Source organism: Macaca thibetana, chromosome 8 (genome assembly GCF_024542745.1).
Source record: "Macaca thibetana thibetana isolate TM-01 chromosome 8, ASM2454274v1, whole genome shotgun sequence".
NCBI classification, from domain to species: domain Eukaryota; kingdom Metazoa; phylum Chordata; class Mammalia; order Primates; family Cercopithecidae; genus Macaca; species Macaca thibetana.
In genome coordinates, this window is record NC_065585.1 from 40,759,327 (window position 1) to 40,784,867 (window position 25,541).

The 25,541-nt window shown below is 41.3% G+C and overlaps 1 protein-coding gene across 4 annotated transcripts in view; it reads left to right on the forward strand.

Annotated features, from left to right (window-relative positions):
• Nucleotides 1–13,671, forward strand: part of DPYS (dihydropyrimidinase) — an 87,430-nt gene extending 73,759 nt beyond the window's left edge. For 3 of the 4 annotated variants that reach the window (XR_007728139.1, XR_007728140.1, XR_007728137.1), the window contains one exon: nucleotides 123–309. Coding sequence is in view for 1 of the 4 variants with exons in the window: in XM_050800697.1 (XP_050656654.1) it covers nucleotides 123–330; nucleotides 11,789–11,905 (325 nt within the window). In the remaining 3 variants the exon portion in view is untranslated. Of the gene's footprint in view, nucleotides 1–122; nucleotides 331–11,788; nucleotides 11,920–13,261 lie in introns of those variants that run through there. The other variant, XM_050800697.1, reaches the window with a different exon arrangement.
• Nucleotides 13,672–25,541: the final 11,870 nt, after the last annotated feature.

The window sequence follows — 25,541 nt, forward strand, 5'->3', positions numbered from 1 at the left end:
ATGAAGCTATGACTTAATAGAGTTGCTAAATTTTCTTCTAAGTCATTCTTCTTTTAGTATTTTATATTTATCAAGTGAGCTGGTGATGATCTGGAACTTATTTGTTGTTTTCACAAATATAGGACTATCTCAGCAAAAACTCATCATCAGGCTGTTAACTTCAACATTTTCGAGGGCATGGTTTGCCACGGGGTGCCCCTTGTGACTATTTCAAGAGGCAAAGTGGTGTATGAAGCCGGAGTGTTCAGTGTCACAGCAGGAGATGGGAAGTTTATTCCTCGAAAACCATTTGCTGAATATATTTACAAACGAATAAAGCAGCGAGACCAGGTGAGTGTGCCACAGTGGGATACTGCTACAGGTCAGACTGTCTCCTGCTCCTGGATATCTGGTTGGTAGTGGTGGTGTTGACACTACACTTGGTTTAAGGTGTTCCTGGGGTGTCAGGATTGATATGAGAGATTAGAGATGCCATGTTTTAGAGAAAGGATCATTATTGGATGGATGCATTTCCCCTTGCAGACTGATAGGTCAGTTCGGGATTTCCAGATTGTGGGAGAATCTGGTGGGGGCTTTTGGCAATTGTGTTAGTCAGGGTCCTCCAAGAGGCAGACACCCAGATGGATAAAGGTGTATGAGTTTTATTAGGGGAAACACCCGTGAAAGAAACTAGGAGATGGCTGGAAAAGATTGGGAGAGCCCTCAGATTTTAAGTTAAGTCTGAAACCAGTGAAGAAAAGAAAGAGAGAAAATGGGTAAAGGATCATCCTGGAATACCCTACAGTCTAGGGGAGGCTGAGAAAGGCCTTCAGGGAGTCCTAGAGCCATGTCTCAGATCTCCCAGCTACAGGCCAGGCCCAGTCATTGGCTGAGAGCCACTGTGGGAGGTGTGACCTCTGTGCATTAGTGTAATGGAGTTCAGAGCTCAGCCCCAGCCCCTTGAAAAAATGTGCTCCCAGTTGAAGATCTGCAAGGTTCGTTTTTATGACCACCAGTGCAATGGTGGAGTTTTGGGCTGGAGAAGACCTAAATACAAATTCTGTCTTGCCCTCGCCACCATTTCCTAGCTGTGTGGCCTTGAGCAAGTTTCTCCATCCTCCTTGGGCTCAATTCCCTCATCTGGAAAATGACAACAATGTTTCCTTCCTAACAAATTGTGACACTCAAATGGGTTTTTTAAATGAAAGGCATGGCCCAAAGCAGTAGCTCACCACACCTGTAATCCCAGCCCTTTGGGAGGCAGAGGTGGGAGAATCACTTGAGGCCAGGAGTTTGAGAACAGCCTGGGCAACAGAGTGAGACACCATCTCTACAAAAAATTTAAAAATAAAAGATAATTAGCCAGCCACACCAGTGCACTCCAGCCTGGGCAACAGGTTGGTAGGAGGTCAATAAATGTCATTTTTGTCTCTTTGCTTTCCCCTTTTGATGTACAAATCTATATCAAAGACCCCTGTTATTATAAAAGAGATATTTGGGCTTTCACACAAGTTTTGTTTAGTTCACACAGAGTTTGAAATAATTTTAAAATTTTGCTATGCCAAATACACTAAAATATTTGAGAATTTTAGATTTTAAAAATCTAGATTTCTGGATTTGGGGGCCAGGGGAAGCAAACCTGTGTCCTCAATCCCACATGGGTCCAATGGGCCAGAGCTAGATGGCAGGCCCCTAGCTAGGAGGTATTTCTGGGTTTCACCGAGAAGGCTTCACACATTACTTGCCTGGCCATGTAGATGGTAGTGTTTGCCACCCTTGGACTAGTTCTAAGGCTTCTCCCTCTTCTTTCTATTTTTCAAATGTACCTCTCCTTTTCCAGAGCTCTCTGGCTGTTTTTTTGATTCAGTTCATTTGGATCTTGTAGACTCTTTGGTTTCTCCTCTAATGTCTTGTGAAAAATTTTTACTTGTGGATTCTCAGAGTTCATTATGCAAGATTTATCCATTTTTAAACACTTCCTAAGGCTTTGATTAGGTAAACAAATGTTCTCACGTGCTTTAAATTATCAGAAATGCTATAGCTCTTTTTATTCTGTATTTATATGCTCAGTCAAAATAGATGGTTTAACGTTACAGTTAATATTTCTGGGGAGTTAGTTTATAAATGTTAACACTAATGGGTGACAAGTAGGTGGTAACTATAAGAATCCTAGGATCCTAGGTGTTTCTGAAGATGTATGTGATAAATAACAGCAGCACTAACATTTAGTGAGTGCTTACTGAATGCAAGACACACTGCTAAGGTCTCTGTCACCACAATAACCCTGGGAGGGAGGGAGGTATTTTTTTCACTTAAAATTAAAGAACTGGACAGGCATGGTGGTTCACACCTGTAATCCTAGCAGTTTTGGAGGCTGAGGCAAATGGATTGCCTGAGCTCAGTAGTTCAAAACCAGTCTGGGCAACATAGCAAAACCCCATTTCTACTAAAAATACAAAAAATTAGCCAGGGGTGGTGGCGCACTTCTGTAGTCCCAGCTACTTCAAAGGCTGAGGCACGAGAATAGCTTGAACCTGGGAGGTGGAGGTTGCAGTGAGCCAAGATCACACCACTGCACTCCAGCCTGGGTGACAGAGTGAGACTCCATCTTAAAAAAAAATAAAAGTTAAAAAACTGAAGCTTCAAGAAATTAAGAAATTTGTCCAAGTCACACAAGCAAGTATATGGAAGGGCCAGGACATAAACCCTGCTTATCTGATTCCAAAAACTTTATCCTTAAGTAATAATAGATACTGTAAATTATAAACATTGAGTTGAATGAAGTAATGAAGGATAAGTTACTCAGCATTTGTTTTGGAAAAAAATCTCTGAAGGAAAACATTAATCTAAGTTGGAGGCACTGATGGCAGCTGGTGCATTCATGAGACTATAGCAGTAATCTAGGAGATGAACAGAGAGGGTGGATTTAGGATATCATAAAGTAGTAAAATCAATAGAACTGGGTGATAGATTACGTGACACCTGAAGTGGATCCAAGGCAGAGCCAATCTTGGCATCAGTTCCAGTGGATTCCAGCAGGGGCGCTAGACTAACAGGGAACCCTGATGGACCATATTTAAATGCTTGACTTTGCCTTAGTCTTCTTGCAGAGAAAATGTTTTGAGGCAGCAGAGGTCCTCAAATCACTGGTTTCATCAGTTCTCCTTTGCAAATTGTTTTGTGATTTTTTGGCAGAATTAATGCCAACTGCAATTTTTATGAGTTCACTATCAATTCTGTGAATTATTTTAGTTTCTTAATACTTTTTTCTAATATCAAATTTTTAGGCATTTTAGTGCATCATTGTTTTAAAAATACCAATACATGATAGTTATCATGTGTTGTTTTGAGCACTATCTGCCAAGCTCTGTACTAAGTGGTTTATATTCATTATTTTACTTAATCCATGCAACAAGCCAAGTGGTAGGTATTATTGTTCCCATTTTACAGAATAGAAAGCTGAGTCTCAGTAAGATTAAGTAACTCCCTAGGTTAAGCATTAAGTAAACCTAAGAGTCAGGATTTGTGATAAGGTCTTTTTGATTCCTACTGTACCACTGGACCTCTGTAGAGACAAAAAAAACAAAAGGAAGAAAATAGTCATGAAACCCAAATCACAGAGAAATGCCTTATTAAAAAAATGTTGGTGTGGAAAAGATATTAAATAAAATGGATAAAATTAAATGAGCTTTGGGAACTGTCTGGAGATGGTTCCTTATGGCATTAGGCAAAGACAACTCACAGGATAAAAATATCACATAAAGGTTAAGAAAAAGAATTATAAAAACTCTAGATTTTTAAACTCACATGAGGTTATCAAAGTCTGTGCTTTGGTTTTCATTTCAAATACTCAGATTTCTTTGTGAGTGAGGATAAGAGTTTGAGGGCAAGTGGGAATAGCCAATGCTATTTCTTTGCTTATCTGTTATCCCTACCAAGAAAATTAATCACTTCCTATTCTGGACTCCCAAAGCACACAGTACAGAGTCACATCAGCATTTGCCAGTCCCTGAACTCAGCTGGTCTCCTGGCTAGAGTGTTAATTCCTTCAGAGCAGCATCTTACTCTTTTTTGCCAGTACTTGGTACATAGCAGGCATCTGGTAAATGAATAAACTGCAAACAGAAGGAGCAAAGGCTATAGTTTCAGAGGTGCATAGAAGGAAATTTAACTAAATTTACCCAGCAGATTGTCCCTGCCTTATTTCAAATAGTAGGATTATCTGTGACAGCTTGATTCTTATCTATGATTTTATTACATAATAATAAAATTTGTCAGCATCATACCATTCAGCTATTACTGTTACTGGATCTTTTGGGAAATTTCAAAGGAAAGAAAAGACATTTTTATCTGATTTGACAGCTTTGGGGAATTGTTAATTTATTTATTTTAAAATGTAGACAGCTGATCCTAAGGGAAAATATTGAATCAGAAGATGAGGCATCAAATTTTATTTGATAAATATAACATAATAGAATATATTTCAACTTCATATAAAAGTTGTTTAAGGAAAGGAAAGTAAAGGAAAAGAGGGAGGGGAAAATGTAACAGCAACTTGGATGTTCAAGATAATTCTGACTGAGCAAAATTACGTATTATTAATTGTTTACCAAAATATATAGCTCTTTAAGTTAAAATGGGTTATGTTTCTTGAATTTTTGTGTGTTTAGAGTATTATAAGTTCCAACAAAATGTGAAAGTATAGACATTTGTTAAGTCATCTCTTTTTTTTCAGCGGTAGGGAACCCCAACCTTTTCTGGAAAATCAGGGTCACATTGCATTTTACAGAGAAACAGGAATAGCTTGGAGTAATATATGGTTTCAGAATACTGCTGCCAAAGCTTTTAAACTGGGTTGTATCTTTGCAATGATAAGCATAATTTGCCTTGTAGATAAGATAAAATTGAGTGGATGGCTGCTTTGGTCCTTGAGATGGGTATTCTCCGTTTCTGAAATAACCATTTGTCAATGTCTTTCTCAAGGTGGTAGCTCAGAGAAAATAATTTAAGACATATCACTTTCCATATAATCCTAATTTCTTCAGATTAATTACTACCAATACAAGGTAACACAAGAGACATATGTATGCATCTCTGCCCATCTCTTCATTCAATGGTGTCAGTTTGGTAGCTTGAAATCAGCCAGGGAAGGAGTATTTACACCACAGAAATAGGCAGGTGCCTTAAGTTAGGACTTGAAGGGTGGTGAGGAAAAGGGAAGGTAGAGATAGTTGTTAATATTTAGCAGCACATCACTATACACAAGACCCTTTCTAAGTACTCTTTTTCATGCTTTATCTAATCAGTCAACATTCGTTTAGTAAATATTTATTGACCAACAATTCTGTTCCAAGCACACTTTAATTCTTACAACAACCCTTGGAGGTAAGTAGTGATATTCCTATTTTCTAGATTAAGAAATATAGGCTCAGTGAGCTCACCTAGTTACTAAGTGACAGTGTTGGTACTCAAATCCAGGTTTGTCTACCTCCAAAGCCAATCTCTTTAACCTGTATCACTGCAGTATCCTAACCATAAAGTTTATCTCTACTCAAACAAATAGCCACCCATTCCCCCATCCTCAGGATATCACTCCCTCAGACTCCCCTCTGCACAGAGGGTTCACTTCCTCTTGAACTGGCAAATTTACCAGAGGAACCAGCCCTGAAATGAGACAGCCCAGCTTTGTAGCTCACAGCATATTTATTTATTTATTTATTTATTGCTTCAAATCTTTCCCTCTCCCACTCCAGCCAGGATATTTTAAGGATTAAATTGAGATATTTGGTAAGTTGTAAACATCATCAAAATGTCACTTTTCATTGTTATAGATCACCGGTCGCACCTATGGGCTTCCTCATGTACTAGTGATTCATAAAGCCCTGGGTAGCTCAGTTCAATGTGTACCGAGCGCCCTGTAAATTCACCAGGCTAGGCGTGGATTTCATTCTCAGGGAGTCACTGTTTATTTGGTCTGTTTGCTGTTGACCCAGCATCTGCTGTTTGGTATTTGGAAGTTCTGTTGTCTTTATTGATATTTTAGTATCTTAGCCTCTATGAACAGCATTCAATAATTAATACCTTTGGGATTCTTCTCTGTTGATCTTGCTATTTTCAGAAAATATAGCATCCAGCTGGGCCTGGTGGCTCATGCCTGTAATCCCAGCACTTTGGGATGCTGAGGTGGGTGGATCACCTGAGATCGGGAGTTCAAGACTAGCCTGGCCAACATGGTGAATCCCCCTCTCTAACTAAAAATGCAGAAATTAGCCGGGAGTGGTGGTGCATGTCTGTAATCCCAGCTTCTTGGGAGGCTGAGGCAGGAGAATCATATGAACCCAGAAGGTGGAGGTTGTAGTGAGCTGAGATTGCACCACTGTACTCTAGCCTGAGTAACAGAGTGAGGCTCTTTCTCAAAGAAAAAAAAAAAAAAGAAAATCTAGCATCCCAGCACATTCCATCCTCAGCAGTCAATATGATTAACTTTCTCTTTTCTTTTTTTTTTTTTAGACAGAGTCTCACTCGGTTGCCCAGACTAGAGTGCAGTGGCATGATCTCAGCTCACTGCAGTCTTCACCTCCTGAGTTCAAGAAATTCTCCTGCCTTAGCCTCCCGAGTAGCTGGGACTACAGGCGTAGGCCACCACACCTGGATAATTTTTGTATTTTTAGTAGAGACGGGGTTTCACCATGTTGGCCAGGCTGGTCTTGAACTCCTGACCTCAAGTGATCAGCCCGTCTCAGCCTTCCCAAGTGCTGGGATTAGAGGTGTGAGACATCATGCCGAGCCCAATATGACTAAATTTACTATCAACTTATGTCTTCGTTTTTCCTTGTTTACCTAACCAAAAAGCATTTCTGCAATTATGAAAGTGTAATGATAATTGGAATTAATGTTTATTTATAGAACCACAAATTATATAATTATCATTTCCATCTCTCTATTAATTTGTCACAATGACAAGTATCATCAGATACCGAGAACTCAAGTTCAATTCTCATTTACCAAAGTAAACCACCAATGTCCTGCTAGGCAAGATGCCACTTATGTCTTCTGTATTACTTATATTTTGTGCGTGCTGCTATAACAGAATATCTGTGGCTGGTTAATTTGTAATGAACAGACATTTATTAGCTCACATTTCAGGAGGCTGTGAAGTCCAAGAGTGAGGAGCTGGCATCTAGAGAGGGCCTTCTTGCTGTGTCATCCCACCGAGGAAGGCATCACATGGCAGAAGGGCAAAGAGAGGAGAAGGGGGAGAGCCAAAGGGACCAAACTTGTCATTTGATAAGGAATCCACTCCCAAGATAACAGCATTAATCCATTCATAAAGGCAGAGTCCTCATGGCCTAACCATCTATTAAAAGTCTCACCTCTTAATACTGTTACAATCGCAATTCAATTTTAACATGAGTTTGAGAGGGGACAAACATTCAAACCACAGCAACAGCCACTCGTGGTTTTACCCTCAAGTCATTTTATTTGATTGTGATACCATCAAGATGGAAAGAATTGCTGTCAAGGTGTGATCATCTAATCTTGACCAGCATGTACTAGGGGGAAAAAAAACCCCCATAATCAGATTAGCCTTCCAATGGTGTGTTCTCAGGACTTGAGTCTCTTGAAGTATTCCTTGAGAAAGCTGTCAAATAATTTTAGATTATGTTACCCTCAGGTGATACAATTGCCCAATATCATCAAAAATTTCAAGAGGTCCTACAGTCAAGAAATCTCCCTTCATTTAACAAATGTTTGTGGAGCACCAGCCACTATTCCAGATCCTGAGGATATAGGCATTAATAAGACAGCCAGTCTGATCACAAAGAGCTTACATTCTACTTGTTTCAACTGTGGTTCATGGTGCTTACATTCTAGTTGTGTTTGAGACAATTTTACACCTCTTTGTGCTGTCGCCAATGAGCAAAAAGGAGATAAAGGAGTCTGGAGATAAAGGAGTCTGGAGATCAAGAGACATCAAAGCTGGAGATAAAATTTGGGAATCATAACATATAGATTTAAAACCGTGAGTCTAAGGTCCCCAAGGAGACTATATTAGAGAAGAAAGTGGGCTTACAACAGAGCTCTGGGCCCACCAACCTTCAGAGGTGGAAGAGAAGAGCAAACATCAGTGGAGCCTGAGAAGGCTGACCAGTGAGGCAGGAAGACCATCAGGAGAACATGGAGTCCCAGAAGGCAAGAAGAGAAACCTGCTGTCTTTGTTCAATCCAGAATACTCTGTTTCTTCATCCTGGTTTTTCTCTGTGTTTTATGCTGCATAAATGTCCTCTAAGAATTAGGTATGCTTTTGGCCAGGAGAATAGGGATGGAGTCTTTATTATCGCCATACTCATCTAGGATGCCAGAGAAAGAGGCTCACTTTATTTTGACCCTGACTGCTAGTGTCAAGTACATGCATTAAGCAATGGCTCTGCCATATGCTGGGGTCTGTGTCAGGCTGGGCAGTTCATACTTCAGACAGAGGTTTTCCATTGTCGTTAGAGAGAAGGAATAAGACAAGCATTGCTAAGAGTTGGAGGTTAAGTCTACTTAGAAAACAAATGTGCAGCTGAACTTTTGACTAACAGCAGTGACAGTTTCAGATTCTGCAGAAGGAGTGCCATCACTTTTCCATTTTGTCACAGTGAACATCTAGTGATGTCCTAAAACATGCCCAGAGAACAATGCCAGGAGCGACAGACAGCACAAAGATGAAGAAGGCATGAATCTAGCCATCATAGAGCTTATGTGACCCACTTCTAAGGATGAGCAAATATTAAAGGGTTAAAAGGGCTGAGAGGCTTGAGACTAGAACTTAAGTTGTCTTTGATTTCTGTCAACTTATCTATCAAAGGGAAAGACTGTGGAGTGTGAGGCAGCACAAGACTCCTGACAGGAGGCTGCTTGTTTCGGAGGTGGCCGTGCACGCAGGCGTGGCTCCCATCCATGGCTGTTCTGAGAGGAAAGCAGACCTGGCCCACCCAGAGCCTCAGAGGCAGGCAAGAGAGAGACGGTATGCAGGTTAGACCCGGCCAGTCGGGTCAGAGACGTGTGATGGTCAGCGTGACCAGGGTGACAAGCCAGACATGACTGGCTCCATGACTGAACAGCCAGAAAGCAATTTGTAGGCAGCCGGCCACAGAAAAATTACAGCCCAGGCCAGGCTCAGTGGCTCACGCCTGTAATCCCAGCACTTTGGGAGACTGAGGCAAGTGGATGACTTGAGGTCAAGTCATCAAGACCAGCCTGGCCAAAGTGGCGAAACCCTGCCTCTACTAAAAATACAAAAATTAGCTGGCCATGGTGGTGTGCACCTGTAATTCCAGCTACCTGGGAGACTGAGATATAAGAATCGTGTGCACGTAGGAGGTGGAGTTTGCAGTGAGCCGAGATTATGCCACTGTGCTCCAGCTTGGGTGATGGAGTGAAACTCTATCTCAAAAACAGAAAAAAAAAAAAAAAAGAAAGAAAAGAAAAGTACAGCCTGGAGGACAGATAAATGATGCAGCACAACAAAAGAGCATGACAGAAACTGAGTCAGCCCAGGCCAGGCCAAACCACAAAAAGAAGAAAGCAGGCTTAGATGGGAAGCCCCCTTCATACCTCCCTCCCCCAAAATCCCTTCTACCCATATCTATTGAGTGCTTGTTATGGAGAAGGAGAGTAGCACACCAGCCCTCTGTCTGCTGGGGGAGACTGACAAGTGTACAGATTATTCCAGAAACCTGGGGTAAGCAAGATAGTGCATAGGGCACAGAGGGCCAAAGGTTCCTAGACTGATGATTAGCTGAGCTGAGTAATAAAAGAGAAGTCAGATAATTACACAACAGTGACAGCGGCAGCCTAGCCCATGCAAAAGCATGGCCCTGACCAGGAGCTACCAGGAAGGATTCTGATGTGCCTGGAGTGGGTGGTGCATGTTCCCAGAGGCTGCAAGCTGGGTTCTGGGGAAGCATCCTCTAGGTGATGGAGCAGCCCGTAGAGCAAACCCAGCCCTGAGTGAAGAGGACAGGCCCTGTGTGTGATGGCCCCACCTGAGTCACCGGCATGGGCAGTCAGTTCCCAAGAAGGAGTCCAGGACAGACAAAAAATGAACAGCTGAAAATCCCAAGTAGTGTAGGTTCAAGGAAGTAGTGTAGGAAAAGGGAGATGGAGTGGGATCTGAGGAGGGCTATACAGCACACAGTAGGCAGCACAAAAGTCTGCTCACTTAGGTCACATGCTCCAGAGGCGCTCACTGCAGAAGAGCCTGAAGATTGAACTGAAATCAATAGGCTTTGAATGCCGTAGGCTTTGCTGAGTATGAATGCGAAGAGGAGCATAGAGGAGGCAAGCCCTCTAGGTGATAGGCAGGAACGAGCTGAAAGAAGGACATAAATCTTGTTTTGCTCGGATGGGCCTGGATTATACTTATGTTAATTATGTTTAGTGCCCTTTTCATGTTCAGAAGTGTCCTACTTTGGATGATAAATTGTACAGTCACCCCAGGTTTAAGTGATATTCACGCAGTCTGGCTTGGAAAGTAAAGCCAGGAGAGGAAAAAAGAAACAAAAAAAAAACAGGGACCAAGGACCTGAAAGGGAGGATGCCCTTTCCTCCCTTTCAGGAGGAAAGGAGGAGGCCAGAGAGTGGGGTATTAGGTGAGTTTAAGGTTTCAGATGTGGTGCTCCAAGGTGGTAGAAACGGGAGGGTGGCGCTTCATTTCCTGGTGTCTGTGTTCCTCAAGATGACGACAGGGATCAAGGACTGAGTAGATAGTGAGCCAAAATGGAAGTCCAGCAAAGCATTTAGACAGATACAGAAAGTGGGCAGCCTGTTGAGGGAAGGGCAGGAGTTCCCCCATTTCCTGAGCACTCAGTTGCCCACCTGGTGCTGGGCTTCAAGTTCTGTGGCTGCAGGGGCTGCGGGCCTTGTTCTGTGTTGGATCCTTGGTGTTTGGCATACTCTCTGGGGCTGTGTGAGCTCAGTGAATATCTGCGGAATGAATGAAGAAAATGCTTGGCTCTGGAAATTCTCAGCTATCTGAGAGATAGGTTTATTTCCCCCATTTCATTGATGAGGAAGTAGGGCCTGGAGGCATTAATTAACTTGTCAGTTTCCTACAGGTAGTAAATGGCAAATGGAGAATTCTAACTGAGATCTGTCTCACTTCAAAGGTCACACTGTTGATCACTACAATGTATTAGTTTTGGTGGTCAAGATGAGACCCACAGTAATTTGTTATCTCTGTGTGTGTGTGTGTGTGTTTGTGTGTGTGTGTGTGTGTGTGTGTGTGATTTCAAAACTCTGCTCAAGCACTGACAGCTCTAGCTGAATCCAGCAGAGGGTTCTGCTGCATAGTCGGTCACCAACCAGGTGAGATTCTGTGGACAATTCATAATGCACAGAGACAGTCAGGAAAGGGGAAAGCACACACAATTGCTAGAACCTGAAGCAACTGCTCTGAGTGTTAGGAGAGGTACAAAGAAGCACTGCAAACTCAGGCAAGTAGGATTGGAGCTAGAAGAAAAGGTCGGATGTTGGAAAGGACAGTAGGAGACAGTTGTGGGACTCAGAAGGGCATGAGGATATGGCAGAGGCCCCAGTGAGTGTCCCTGGGCCTCTGTCTGTTGCAGATTAGTACCCACAAAAAGTGGGACTATCCAGATTCTCAAGGTTGCCAGGAATTTCTTTGAAAGGCCAAGGGGATGGGGAGGCATGTGATAAATTTACAAGATGGTTTTTTTGCTCTCACAATTATTAAAGGGAGCTACACTTAACTTTGAACTCAAGAAAATAAACCACAAAAGAGAAATGAAATGTTCTCTTTCAGACTTGCACACCTACCCCTGTGGAGCGTGCACCCTATAAGGGAGAAGTCGCCACACTGAAATCCAGAGTGACAAAAGAAGATGCCACAGTGGGGACCAGGAAACAGGCCCACCCCTGAAGTGTGTGCTGTCGGTAAGGGACTGTGGACAAGAAAAGTCTTCCTGCGTGAGAGCATAAGAAATTAGCATCTCTCCTCATAAGAGTTGAAGAGACCAAGGTCAGATGCTTCACAGTGATCTAAGACTCAAGGACAATTGAGCCCAGGGACGACTGATCAAAGCAGAGCATTTAGATAAGGCTTCCAGATTGTAGTAGGCCTTGGGCTTGCTAGAGAGTCATTCTTTGAGATGTTAGGAAACATTCAATACAGCCTTGGGGAATCAACTATGAGCAAGATGCAGTAAGGAGGCTGATAACATACAGAGGGAACTACTTAAGACAGGGAGTACAATTTCATGGTCAAAATTTACAAATGGATTAGGACCTTATCTGGTGAAACAAATCTTCATATTGTAAATACAACGGTATTCTACAATTTAGAATAAATGAAAAATGAATAAAATGTTGCTTTAGGGGGTATAATCCTCCAGGAAAATTCTTCGATAGTATCTGATTATTTCACAATTAGTTCTGGAAATAATATTACAGATGCAGTCATTTTTGCAAAAGTATTCGAGCACTTCATCAGTTTTCTCTGTCTTTTGACAGGCTGATCTTTCTTTTCTGAAGTGTCTAGTATCATCATCCTTGTCAATTTTCTTTCTTCAATTGTCTTCTGGTCCTGCTCTCTCAGATCCCCATTTAACAGTGGCTTTGCTGTAATTTTAGCATCTCCCTAATATCACTTCCACTGACTTCATGAAATCTACATATTTTGCCAGTTTTGCAATTTTGCTAGACTCTTAATTTTTTTTTTTTTATGTGTGATATGTTTTCAGACATTTCAACATGTGGCCATCTGCACAAGACTTAACCCCAGAGGTTGACCTAATGGACCTGGTTAGACATTTGTGTTAATGAGAGGCACAGTTTGACAACGGTCTGGCTTTCTACATACTGAAGCACTGCACCTTTTCACATTTTGACAACCTCTTGTTCCCTGCATAAATCCTGTTCCTGCAGGGATTTGGATAATGAGGGCTTGAATGGCAAAGCCCTCTGTGCTACATGCCATGACTTTCATTATTGAACGGTGTGTGTTTAACAAGACTATCTAGCCCAAGGTCTCAACCTTTTTGTCATTTTCAGACTACCAGAATTATTCTTCTAATCCAAGATGATTTTGTTAAAAATTCAGGGAAAGATTAGTAAGAGAAAGAAATGCGATTGAATGCTATAACATGCTATTAATGACATTTATAGGAGCAGGATTAGTGTTTACTTTGATTATAGCATTTCTTGGGGGCTCGGTTTGAATTCTGCATCTCTTTGTGAGGGAGAATGTTACAGTGAGTTCCTTTCATTCTCTTCAAAGGTAAAATCAGAGGAAAGGAGGCTGCCATTCCTTTCACAGCCAAACGTTGTCAACCCATGGAGAAGCAGGCCTTATTCGACTCCCTGGGATCCTTTAGAAAAAAATCACCGCTCTAGACTTCTTTGATTTTCTTTCAGAAGCAATTGCTGTCTTTCTCACTGTGTCTTTGTTGCTGCATAAGATTGAAGGTATAAATGTATATTGTTGTGATGGAAAGGCTGTGTGGAAATTCATTGATGATACTTTAAAATGTCATCTTTGCTTGTACTAGATTTCTTACTTAGAATTTTTAAAAATCATTTTCTTGTTTAAATAGTTTCTTTTTTTAAGAAAATGGTTACATTAGTTTTAAAAAAGCTCTGTGATTTTACTTTTTATTGTAATTAATAAACATTGAGATCTTCATTTTATATCTTATCTGATTTATTTGTGTCTCCTTCTATATAGTGGGATTGAGATTCTAGGAGGTTGGTTTTCATTTGAGAGCATGAGTTCCTGGCCATGTCTCTTCAGCAACTTTTGGAAATCTAGTCTCAGAAAATCCCACCTAATCAAATTAGATGCTCAAGTTTAAAATAAGTCCAAGGCAAATTATCCAATCACAATGATGAATGTGGGATTTGAGGGAATTAAATGGAATCAGCATGGCTGAAAGATGCTACGTTAATACCTTCCTTCCCCTACGCTTCCTAGTCTATGGTATGATCCTTCTGTGTGTGCAGAGAAGCTAAGATTAGATTTCTTCTCCTGGGTAACTAGGTCAAGCAGGATTTTTAAAACAGGGAATAAAATTGGGGTGATTATGCTCTCCTTGCAGGTGCATCTGCCCCCAACATACTCACTTAGGAGTATATTTGTACATTTAACAAAGGGTAGTAGAAATTCAGTTTACCCAATTGTGATTTGTTTTGAGCACACAGAGAAAGGACAGTGAGCTGCACCTGAAGAAAATCCTTCTGTTTCAATCAAACTACAGCTCTTTTTTCTCAGGTTAAGAGATACTTTAAAATGTTTATTTCTCTCCTCTACTTTGGTTGACAATGGGAAGTCTACAATAAGACTATTGAAACCTCTCAAAAGGAATATATAAATTGCTTTCTTACCCCGAAGTCAATTCCCACTCATCCTTTGGTATTCAGCTGAAATAGCACCTCACTAAGAGTCTTACCCAGATCTGACATGCTCCTCCATAGGAGGCCAAGCATACACCCATCACCATGCCTTATCTTGTTGCCTTATAACACCTGTTCTACTTGTCTGTCTCCTCTAGGAAACTGAAAGCTTCTTCAGGACAGGGCCTGTCTGGCTCACTATTATTTCAGCAGCATCTAGCAGACTACCATGCAATTGATGGGTATTCAATGGATATTTATTAATATTCAGATAAGGGAGGAAGTGAAGGAGTTCCTGTTCAGTTCTCAAATTCATAAATTTAGTGAGAACTCTCAACAAAATAGGGACAAACTTTATAGAACATTTTAGTGTAAGGCTGCTTTAAATGGAGAGCGCAGGTCATTATCTATTTGATAGATCTGTGTGGGAGAATGAAATAGCTATAGGATTCTGCATCAATAAAGACATTTGAAATGAATGTGGAAATCCCTTTGTTGCTTTTATTAGATTTTGTTGCAATATTTTTATGGAAAGATAGGTCTAAATAATAATACAAAGCAACAGAAAAACACAATTCAAGCTATTAATATTTAATACCATAGTTTTCAAGGCTGCCTCACTATGCAGTGAAAGATTTGTCATTAACCAATTGCATTTTTAAGGTCTGCAGAAAGAATAGGTGGAATGAGTAACGTTCCTTTTCCATATTCCCCTTCCATTGCCTCCCTCCTCCGCTAGGTATTGTGATGGATTGGGAGGGAACCATGTGTTCATGGTGGGCCCTAAACTTGGCTCCTCTATTGACTAACGATGAGGCCTTGAGAAATTTTTAAAACTGAAATACGAGATTATTGAAACATACAAAAGGCATCAAAATTAACACAACCACATCTCTGAACCTATCACCCAGTGTGGAAAATAAAACTTCAGCAATACGGTTGAAGTCCCCTGTGTTTGTCTCCCTATGGTTTGCCCCTTCCTTCCCCAAGGTAACCAGTGTCCTGATCTGCTGTTTTATTCCAGTGTCCATCATTTATACCTTTTTCTTTTTTTTGAGACAGAGTCGCCCTGTCACCCAGGCTTGAGTGCACTGACTTGATCTCAGCTCACTGCAACTTCCACCTCCTAGGTTCAAGTGATTTTCATGCCTCAGCCTCCTGAGTAACTGGGACTACAGGCTCCCTGCAACACACCCAGCTAATTTTTGTATTTTTAGTAGAGATGGGATTTCACCATGTTGGCCAGGCTGGTCTCAAACTCTCAAGTGCCTTGGCCTCCCAAAGTGCTGGGATTACAGGCATAAGCCACTGCACCCAGCCTATACCTTTGCTATGTATGTACATATTTGTAAGCATTGTTTTGTATGTCAGGGGTCTCCAACCCTTGGGCCATGAACTGGTGCACAGCAGGAGGTAAGCAGCGGACGAGCATTGCTGCCTGAGCTCCACCTCTGTCAGATCAGCGGCAGCATTAGATTCTTACAGGGCAAACCCTATTGTGACTGTGCTTGCAAGAATCTAGGTTATGTGCTCCTTATGAGAATCTAATGCCCGATGATCTGAAGTGGGATAGTTTTATCCAGAAACCATCCCTCCCAACCCCCAGTCTGTGGAAAAATTGTCTTCCATGAAACCAGTCCCTGTTGCCGCAAAGGTTGGGGATTGCTGTTGCATGTGGTGAAATCTTATAAAAGCACAACACAGTATGTATTGTCTTGATTCCTGCTTTTTTGTGGTCAACATGTTTGGGAGTTGTTTTCATAGGCCTAGTTCTGGTTATTTACTGTATTGCTGTGTAGGATTGCATGGTAATAACCACACCGCAATCTATTTAGGCATTCTCTTGTTTAATAGACATTTAGATTGTTTCCATTCTTTGCTATCACAAACAACACTGTCATAGGCAATTCTGTGCAGGTTTCCTCATGGACATGTGTGACAGCTCCTCCAGGGCACATGCCTTTAGGACAGGGGAGTGGGACTGGTGAATCCTAAGGTGGGCCCTTTCTCACCTCACTTAAATACGGCAAATTGTCCTCCAAAGTGGTGAGTTATGCCCTCATTAAGAGAGTGTACGAGTTTCTGTTGCTCCACATTCTCATCAATATCAGATATTGTCCAATTTACTAATTTTGCCATTCAGATCCATGTTGGGGATCTTATTGAAGTTTGAATTTGCATTTCCTGAGCGCTAATGAGGCTGAGCTCCTTTTCATTGTGTAAACTAATTGATCTTTCTAAGCCTCCATTTTTTCATTTGTAAGAGAAGAATGATAAGGGTATCTGCCCAATACACATGGACGCCGTGAAGATTACGAAGCCCAGACTGTATGGTCAACAAGTGCTAGCTATGATGACTGTGTTAATAGCCATGCAGTGAGTTAATAAATGATGTGCTACCCAGAGACTGCCAAAGTAGACTGTTCTTCTCTTTCTGTGGGGAAGTTCATCATGCTTTATAGTTCCAACTCCTTTGGCAGCTGCAGAAGCATGGAAGCCAAGAATGGGAAGGATGAGTGAGCCCAGGCACAGGGTGAGGGCGTCAGGCGGGCCTGGAGAGGGTCAGTGGGCCTGGGTCCCAGGCGCTGGCATTGTGAGCTGTCTGAGTAGGAGTGCAGACTGAAATAGGGGAATGGGTAGAGCCTCACTCTCAAGTGACCTGTGCAGGTGCAGCAGGTCCCAATGTCAGCATCCAGGCCAACTACAGCAGGCTGTTTTCTCTCCTTTCTCTCTGTACATGATGCAGTATCCTATAGGGGAATGATTAAGAACTTGTCAGAGGCTTTAAAGTCACAAGAGCCAGTTAAGCAAGATAGGTAAACTTCCTGAGCCTCAGTTTCTCTATTGAAAAAGTAAGAGTAATTAATCATACCTCTTTTTCACGGGATGGTTGAAAGGACACATTGGGATGGCACATGGAAAGCCTCAGCTCTCCCTCAGTGGTGGACAGATTCAGCCTTGTCTCCTTCTCTTGCCGTACTACGACTGCCACTCTTTTCATTCCCATGTATCCAATACAGAGCCCCCTGAAGGCAAATATTTAATTAGGTTTATTTTTGTCAAATGCACTTTCTCCCTTTACTTCGTTTTGGAGAATATCTGTGGACAAGTTAAAATTAAAAAAAAAAAAAAGAAGAAACACAGAGCGTCCATCATTTATTAAACACCAACTGTTTATAAAACACAGAAGCAAACTCCTTAGTTTGGCTGCCACTGGTCCTCAAATGCCTTGCACAGGGAGTGGCACAGAGAAGTGCTCAGTAAATCCTTAATGAGGGAATGAATTAACCTTGGGAACAGAAGATGACAGAGGAGGAGGAGAGGAATAATTCATGAAAGAAAAGTAACACTACTACAAATCATTATTTGTGTCCAGGGGTCAGGACTCCATTTGTCTTAAGAGCCATCCTAGTGTTAATGGTGATTGTAAACATATAAATGGCACTGGGGAGCGGCCTTCTGAGACTGTGGGCTTAGGCGAGCTTGCACAACCAGCTGCGGGAGTGAAAAAGCATTCAGGGTGTTTTCAAGCAGTGGTTTATATTTTTGTTTTGTTTGTCAGTTTTTTTTTTTTTTGCCTTTTGACAGGATGCAGTCTTCACAAGCACATAGGACCTTAGCTTTTTCTTTAATAAAACTTACAAACGTGCTCAATAGAGTCTTAATGATAATATTTATTAGGCCCTTATTAGGTGCCCAGACTTGTGCTAAGGTCTGTATAGATGCCATCATTTAATTGTCTCTGCAGCCCTATGAGGGCAATATTATTACTATTATTTTATTATATATTTATATATATAATATGTTGTATTATCTATTATCTATTATATATAATTATTAATTATATATTGTATAATAATTAATATAACTAATTATTAATATATTTATAATATATTATATAATATTATATATTATATTATAATATAAATAATATTTATATATATTATATAATATTCAATATATTATTATATAATATTTATAATATATATATATATTATAATATAATATATATTATTATAATATACTACTATATATAATATAAATAATATAGTAGTATATATTATTTATTATATTATTATTATATTTATTATATATTATATTATTATATATTATATATTATGTTTATATTGTTTATTATATATTATATTACTATTTCATTAATATTATAAATAATCATTATTATTTTATTACTATTAACAAATTATTATTATTTTATATTATTATTATTTAACAGATGAGAAAATGAAGGCTGAGAGAGGTTGAGTAACTGCCCAGAGGCACTCAGCAGGTCAGTGGGTGGCCCAGGAGATGAATTCTGGTCCATTTGACTTCACATCACCCCTCTAATGTATCTGTTAGTCAAGACTTTGGAAATAACCCACTCCTGAATGATGTACATCATTAGAACTCAGAAGAAAAAAGAACCTGAACATCATTAGAGCCCAGGAGAAAATATCAGGAACTCACAGTTATTAAGGGCTCACCTAACGAGCCCCAAACCCTCTACAAACATTAGTTCACATGATCCTTCCACCAACAACATGAGGCAAGCACTGAGATTATTCTCACTTTATACATGGTGAAACTGAGGCACGGAGAGGTCCCTTAACTGTAACTTTTCAAGCTACACAGGATGACACGGAAAGGAGTTTCCAAGGTGTATTAAGTCTTTTCAGTAAACAGTTTCCAAGCCAATATCACTAAAGTGTATCATCTCATCTCTACAGTCTTGCTAAAAACTTTCTCCAATTACTAATACATAAAAAGCCAAAGCATAAGAAATGATTTTCTGAAATCAGTGGCAGTTATCATGGACTCAGACTTGATTCTTTATGAGAAATCTAGCATTCAGTACGGACGTCTCTCTTGGAGCAGCCTGAAGGTTGGTTGTTTTGTTTTCTTTTAAACATCTTATTTAAGAGAATTGAATCCAAATTTGATGTTTTTCCCTTTTGAAACCAAAGTCAAGAGCACAGGTGGGAAACTGAGGCTGGCAAGCGGTGGGTGGGAGAGACCCATGGTGCCAACGGCCTCTGAGTGGGCTGCTTCTCCTGGTGGGGGTCGCTCGGCTGCCGAGAAAGTGCTACAGACCAGTGGAGGCCTGGTCACACCGGCCCTACAGTCATCCGGAAACTGAACTTGAAGCAGAGTCAATGAGGACACGCTGTTCCTGGGCTGTCCCATGCCCATCAGCGCCTCTGCCAGGGGCACTTCCCATGATGCAGAGTGGGCTTGACTACAGAAACCCGGCATTAGCCCCGGCTCCGCACCATTTGCCTGTGGGGCTCGTGCAAGTTACAGCTCCCCTCTCAGCTTCCCGGTCTTCACCTCCGTGGGAGGAGGTGCGACTGGCGGTGTAGGGAAGGGTGCAGAGCACAAAATCTAGAATCAAACTGACTGGATTCAAAACTTCCCACTGTCACTTACCACTTGTGTAACTTAGGCAAATTACTTAAATTTGCTCAGCCTCACGAGTCTCATCTGTAAAATACCTACTCCTGGTTTTGAGGGAGAATTAACTAAGACTTAAGCAATTAACATTGCCCTGAGCACGAAGTGAGCCCTCAATCAAGACAGCTACTATTATTTCTTTGAGCTTGACTGCCTTATTGCTCTACATCAAAGCAGGACGAAACCATCTGATGTCATCTTAGAAACTTCCAGTCTCCTCTGAGTTACACCTGATGGCCAGTGCTGCTCAATACTACAATTACAACACTAAAACTGAAAGACAAAACAAACTCTTCAGCCAATAGCGATAGACTATTGCCCTCCTGTTTACTTTTGTGGGTTCCCTGATTGATATGGTTTGACTGTGTCCCCACCAAATCTCATCTTGGATTGTGGTTCCTATAATCTCCATGTGTGGTGGGAGGTAATTGAATCATGGGTGTGGTTACCCTCGTGCTGTTCTCATGACAATGAGTGAGTTCTCACGAAATCCGATGGTCTTATAAGGGGCTTTCCCCCGTTTTGCTTGGCACTTCTCCTTGCTGTCACCATGTGAAAAAGTATGTGTTTGTTTCTCCCTCCACTACGATTGCTAAGTCTTCTGAGGCCTGTCCAGCCCTGCAGAACTGTGAATCAATTAAACCTCTTTCCTTTATAAATTACCCAGTCTCGGGTATGTCTTTATTAGCAGCATGAGAAAGGACTAATACACTGGCTTAAAGAGTGATTTCTGCCTGGGCACAGTGGCTCATGCCTGTAATCCCAGCACTTTGAGAGGCTGAGGCAGGTGAATTACTTGAGGCCAGGAGTTTGAGACCAGCCTGGCCAACATGGCAAAACCCCATCTCTACTAAAAATACAAAAATTAGCTAGATGTGGTGTTGAGAGCTGCAGAGAGCTACAATCACACCACTGCACTCCAGCCTGGGCAACAAAGCGAGACTCCATCTCAAGAAAAAAAAAAAAAAAAAAAAAAAAAAGAGTGATTTCTTATTTTAACCATTGAGGTACACCGAAGCACAATCTTGTTCCTCAGGTAATTTACGAAACCGCTTAAGAAATAGACCTTGCTGTTTTCTTTTCCAGTTTTCTCATGAGCCAATTAAACTATAAGACTTCCAGTCTCCCCAAATATATTATTTGAGTTAATTACTGCTGAATGAGATGTCAACAATCATTGGAATAAAACACTTCTGCAACACTCTTCTAAAGATATAAATGTTTTGGAACTTTGTTTTCACAAAAACCAAACTTAAACTGAAAGTGTTTATTCCTCAAAACTAGTATTATAATAGAGAGAGAGAGAGTTGTTTGCTGGATGAAGTCTTCATTATATCCAAACATAGTTCAGACTTAAACTTTATTCAGATGAGAAATAAGAGCAAGACAGAAATTTAGGGACAGAAAGAGCTTTTAGTTTCATGTCACAGATGAGGAAAGGGAGGCTCAGAGGATATATGACACTGAGCTGCCTTCCTCACTCCCCTATTCACTGCGAGCTCTTGCCCTTAGACAACTAGTATTTATTGAGTATACATTATGTGCCGGGTATTGACACCAGTGATAAAATTGTGAATTAAAAAAAAATTGTTTCTGCTCTCCTGGGAAAAACAGACATTGATCACAAGCCAGCATAAATATATAACTGTAGTGCTACAAAGAAGGGGAATGCAGTGAAACAAGAACCCGAAAGAAAAGATTTGGTGATTTGGGGAGTGGTCAGGGAGGGCTTCCCTGAGGAAGTGATGTAAGAGCTGAGACCTGATGAATGGGTAGGAGATAACCAGGCAAAGGAGGGAAGGAAAGGCTTCCTGCAGAGAGCCATGTGTGCAGCTGGAGCTGGGGAGGGTGAGGACCTGGAAGGGTGAGTAAAAAATGAAGGCTAAAGTATGGGGTGGGCGTGGTGGGAGAAAATGAAAGAGAAAGATGAGACAGAGAGAGATTAAGATTGAGAAAGAGAGAGACTGAGAAAGCCTGAGAAAGACAAAGATGATCCTAGAGGAACCAGGACAGTTTTTCTTCATCCTAAGAGCAATAGGAAGCCTTTGAAGGGTCTTAGGCAGAGTTCTGATCTGATCAGAACAGCATTCCGTAAGGATCACTGGAGCTATAGCACAAAGGATGAATTGGAGAGGACCAGAATGGAAACCTACCGGCCAGAAAGGAGGCCGTTGCAGGTGTCTAAGCCAGAGATGGTGATAATTTGCACAAGGGTGGTGGTAAAGATGAAAAGTGGGACATTTGAGGAACATTTCATTGGTTACATTGACCAAAACAACAACAACAACAACAACAACAAACCGTAAAGGACTAGGTCAGCAAGAAAAGGGAACCAAAGATGACTCCTCTTTTCTTGGCTTTTGAAACTGGATGGATGTTACTGCCATTCTCAAAGAAAACAAGACCAGCTTCAGGAGACAGATCAGAGGCCGGGTTTTAGACACATTATATTTGAGATGCCTGTGAGATATCCAAGCAGAGAGCACAAAGAAGGTGTTGAACACACAGAGGAGAAAGCTGAGTCCAAGATTAAATTTGTGAGTCTTCTCCAAATAGAGAGAATACGCTTCCATTTCCTTACCTGTAAGCTGGAATCATCGTAGCATCCACCTCAAGATTAAATAAGATAGTGTAAAGAATTCACCCAGCACAGCAGCAGCACACAGTAGGTGCTCATAGAAATCAGCTCTCATTGCTTCTACCAGGGAGCTTATTTCTTGAAGTCACAGCTAGTAAGTCACTTGAAAATAGCAGCCCTATGGATAATCATAAGATTCAACACCGCAAGTGGGGAAGACTTTTAATTTATTAAGTAACGAGATATGAAAGTGAATTCTTCTTGACTGGAAACTGCAGTTTCTGAGCAGGAGCACCTAATTCTGCAGATGTGATTAATGTAAAAGTTCCCAGTTTACCAGGCCCTTAATAGAATCCCATGAATTTTGCCACTGAATGTGCTCCTGTTTTCTAATCTAGAAATACAACACCAAGCAATGAAGTGAAGATGATGTGAGATGGCACTTTCCAATCTTTTCTGAAATGAGGCAGGTACAGATAACTAAATACAATTTAAAATGTGAAATAGTGTCAAGTTCTGGCACCGTGTCTCTTCCCTGAGATGTACCTGCACCTTTGAGTACTGTGCACATCATTCATTCAATTCCCCAGCAAATATATGCTGACTCTTTCATTCTTCCTGGTTATATGTAAGGCTCCCAGAATGTAAATCACCCCTTTGTGCATGAGCAGGGTTTGACAATCATAAAGTAACTTTTTTCTACTTAACTTTCTCCTATGGTCCCTTCAAATCTATTCTGTGCATTCATTCTTTCCCCTCTCGCCCGCCCTCTCTCTTTCTCTCAGGTTAAATCTTGGCCAGATCCCATGGCTCTGATGATCATGTTTAAGTGGCAAGAGAATGTTCTGGCATTTAAAAATCAATTTCAGTCTAATGACCGCAAAACGACAGTCCAATCTAGGATAATTGAAACTCTTGAACCCGTGTGTACCCCAGTTATGTCAGTTCAATCCTCTCACCAACCACACCCATTTGCTTCTCTCAACTCCTCTACCTTCTCCCCATTCACCTGGTTGACCAGAAGCAAATGGTCAGAGATTGCTAACTCTCCAGTCAATCACACAGCCCCATCCTATGTGATCTGGAACAAGCCACTGAAACCCTGTGGCTCCATGTCATTACCTCTAAAATGCTGGTATTTCATCTACTTCACTGAATTCTCATGAGGCTTAAATGAAAGTATTTTGAACAGCATCTGACACTTGATAAGCACTTAGTTAACAATGACTATTCCCAGTGCCTTCCTCTCTTCTGCCTACAAGTATGCTTTGTAATAAATCAATGGTGCTACCTTTTGTTCCCTGTTTCTATGCCAATTCCAAGCCCCAAAGCAATTCTTGACTGTGTCACAGTCTTTCCTCAGCTTCTATGGGACATGGTATATATTCTGAGTTCCATTGGCCACAGATATTCTGCAAGAGACTGGAGTTCTAATATCCCATAGCACTGTTCCCATCAGAGTCTTTGCCTTGACAGAGCCTCTTAAAGGGTTGGGTTTGAGCAAACAAAGTCAACAGTTACACACTCGTGTAATTGCCCCTACCACGTGCCAGTCTCCCCAGCTGGGTTATGAATTCAACCAGGCAGAGATCATGTCTTACTCATTGTTGCATCCCAGTGCCTGAGGTGATGCCAGACAAAGAATAGGCACAGCAGTGGAAGTTAGTTGGGTGGTTCCTCCATCAGTGTAACAGAACTACCACGTGACCCAGCAATTCCAGTCCTAGGGACATTCCCAAAAGAACTGAAAACAGGCATTCTAACAAATATCCATACACGAATGTTGATAACATTATCCATAATAGCCAAAATGCGGAGACAACAAAAACTGTCCATCAATTGTCAGCTAGATAAACAAAATGTGGTATATCCATGCAGTGAAATATTATTCAGCTATTAAATAAGGAATGAAGTACTGATGCGTGCTACAACATGGAAGAGCCTTGAAAACATTACGCTAAGTAAATGAAGCCAGACACTAAAGGCCACATACATGAGTTCATTTATATGAAACATCCAAAACAGGCAAATACATGGAGAAAGAAAGCAGATTAGTGGTTTCCAGGGGCCAAAGGAAGGGAGACATGGGGAGTGACTGCTCAATGGGCCAGGATTTCTTCTGGGGTTGACAGAGATATTCTGAAATTATAGAGTAGCAACGGTTGTATAATACAGTGAACGTACTAAAAGCCACTGAAATGTACATTCTAAAACTACCGCGGTTACAATAGTAAAATAGGTATGTATTTTACCACAATTTTTAAAAAACTGGAAAAAGGAAGTAGGCTTCACATAACCATTTTAAAATAAATTGGTGAATATAAATGAGGGATTTGGGAGTTTAGGTGGTTAAAAAGTTTAAAGGAAAGTTGGAGAGAAGGGAGTTGAAAGGCAAATGTCTCCGAATGGCAGTAAAAGGTTTCAGGAGCCCACCTGCGATACCCCGCAGTCTTCTTCCCAGAGGTAAAGAACCGAGTCCTTCCAGATGATCAGGGAGGGTCTGTGAAAAAGTCACATTGGAAATCAGCAGTTGTCTACTGCGAGAACCAGAACTGTATTAGGAAACAGCTTTGTCTTCCTAAATTCTATAACTGAGCATTTCAGGGATCAAAGCAATTCCTTAATTCAAGGAGTCTCCTCTCTATGCCTGGCAAGGCACCCTGTGTGCTCCATCCTTACTGCCTCTGAGGTCATCTACTTCCATCCTCTGCCTGTAGCAGGACGAGTGGCAGACAAAACTCCTCAGACACCGAGTTACACAAGGAAGGGGTTTATTCGGCCGGAGGGCATCGGCAAGACTTCAGTCTCAAGAGCCGAGCTCCCCGAGTGAGCAATTCCTGTCCCTTTTAAGGGCTCACAACTCTAAGGGGGTGCATGTGAGAGGGTCGTGACTGATTGAGCAAGCAGCAGGTACCTGACTGGGGGCTGCATGCACCGGTAATTAGATTGGAACAAAACAAGATAGGGATTTTCACAGTGCATTTCTATACAATGTCTGTAATCTATAGATAACAGAACCAATTAGGTCAGGGGTCGATCTTTAACTACCAGGCCCAGGGTGCACGCCGGGCTGTCTGCCTGTGGATTTCATTTCTCCCTTTTAGTTTTCACTTCTTTCTTTGGAGTCAGAAATTGGGCA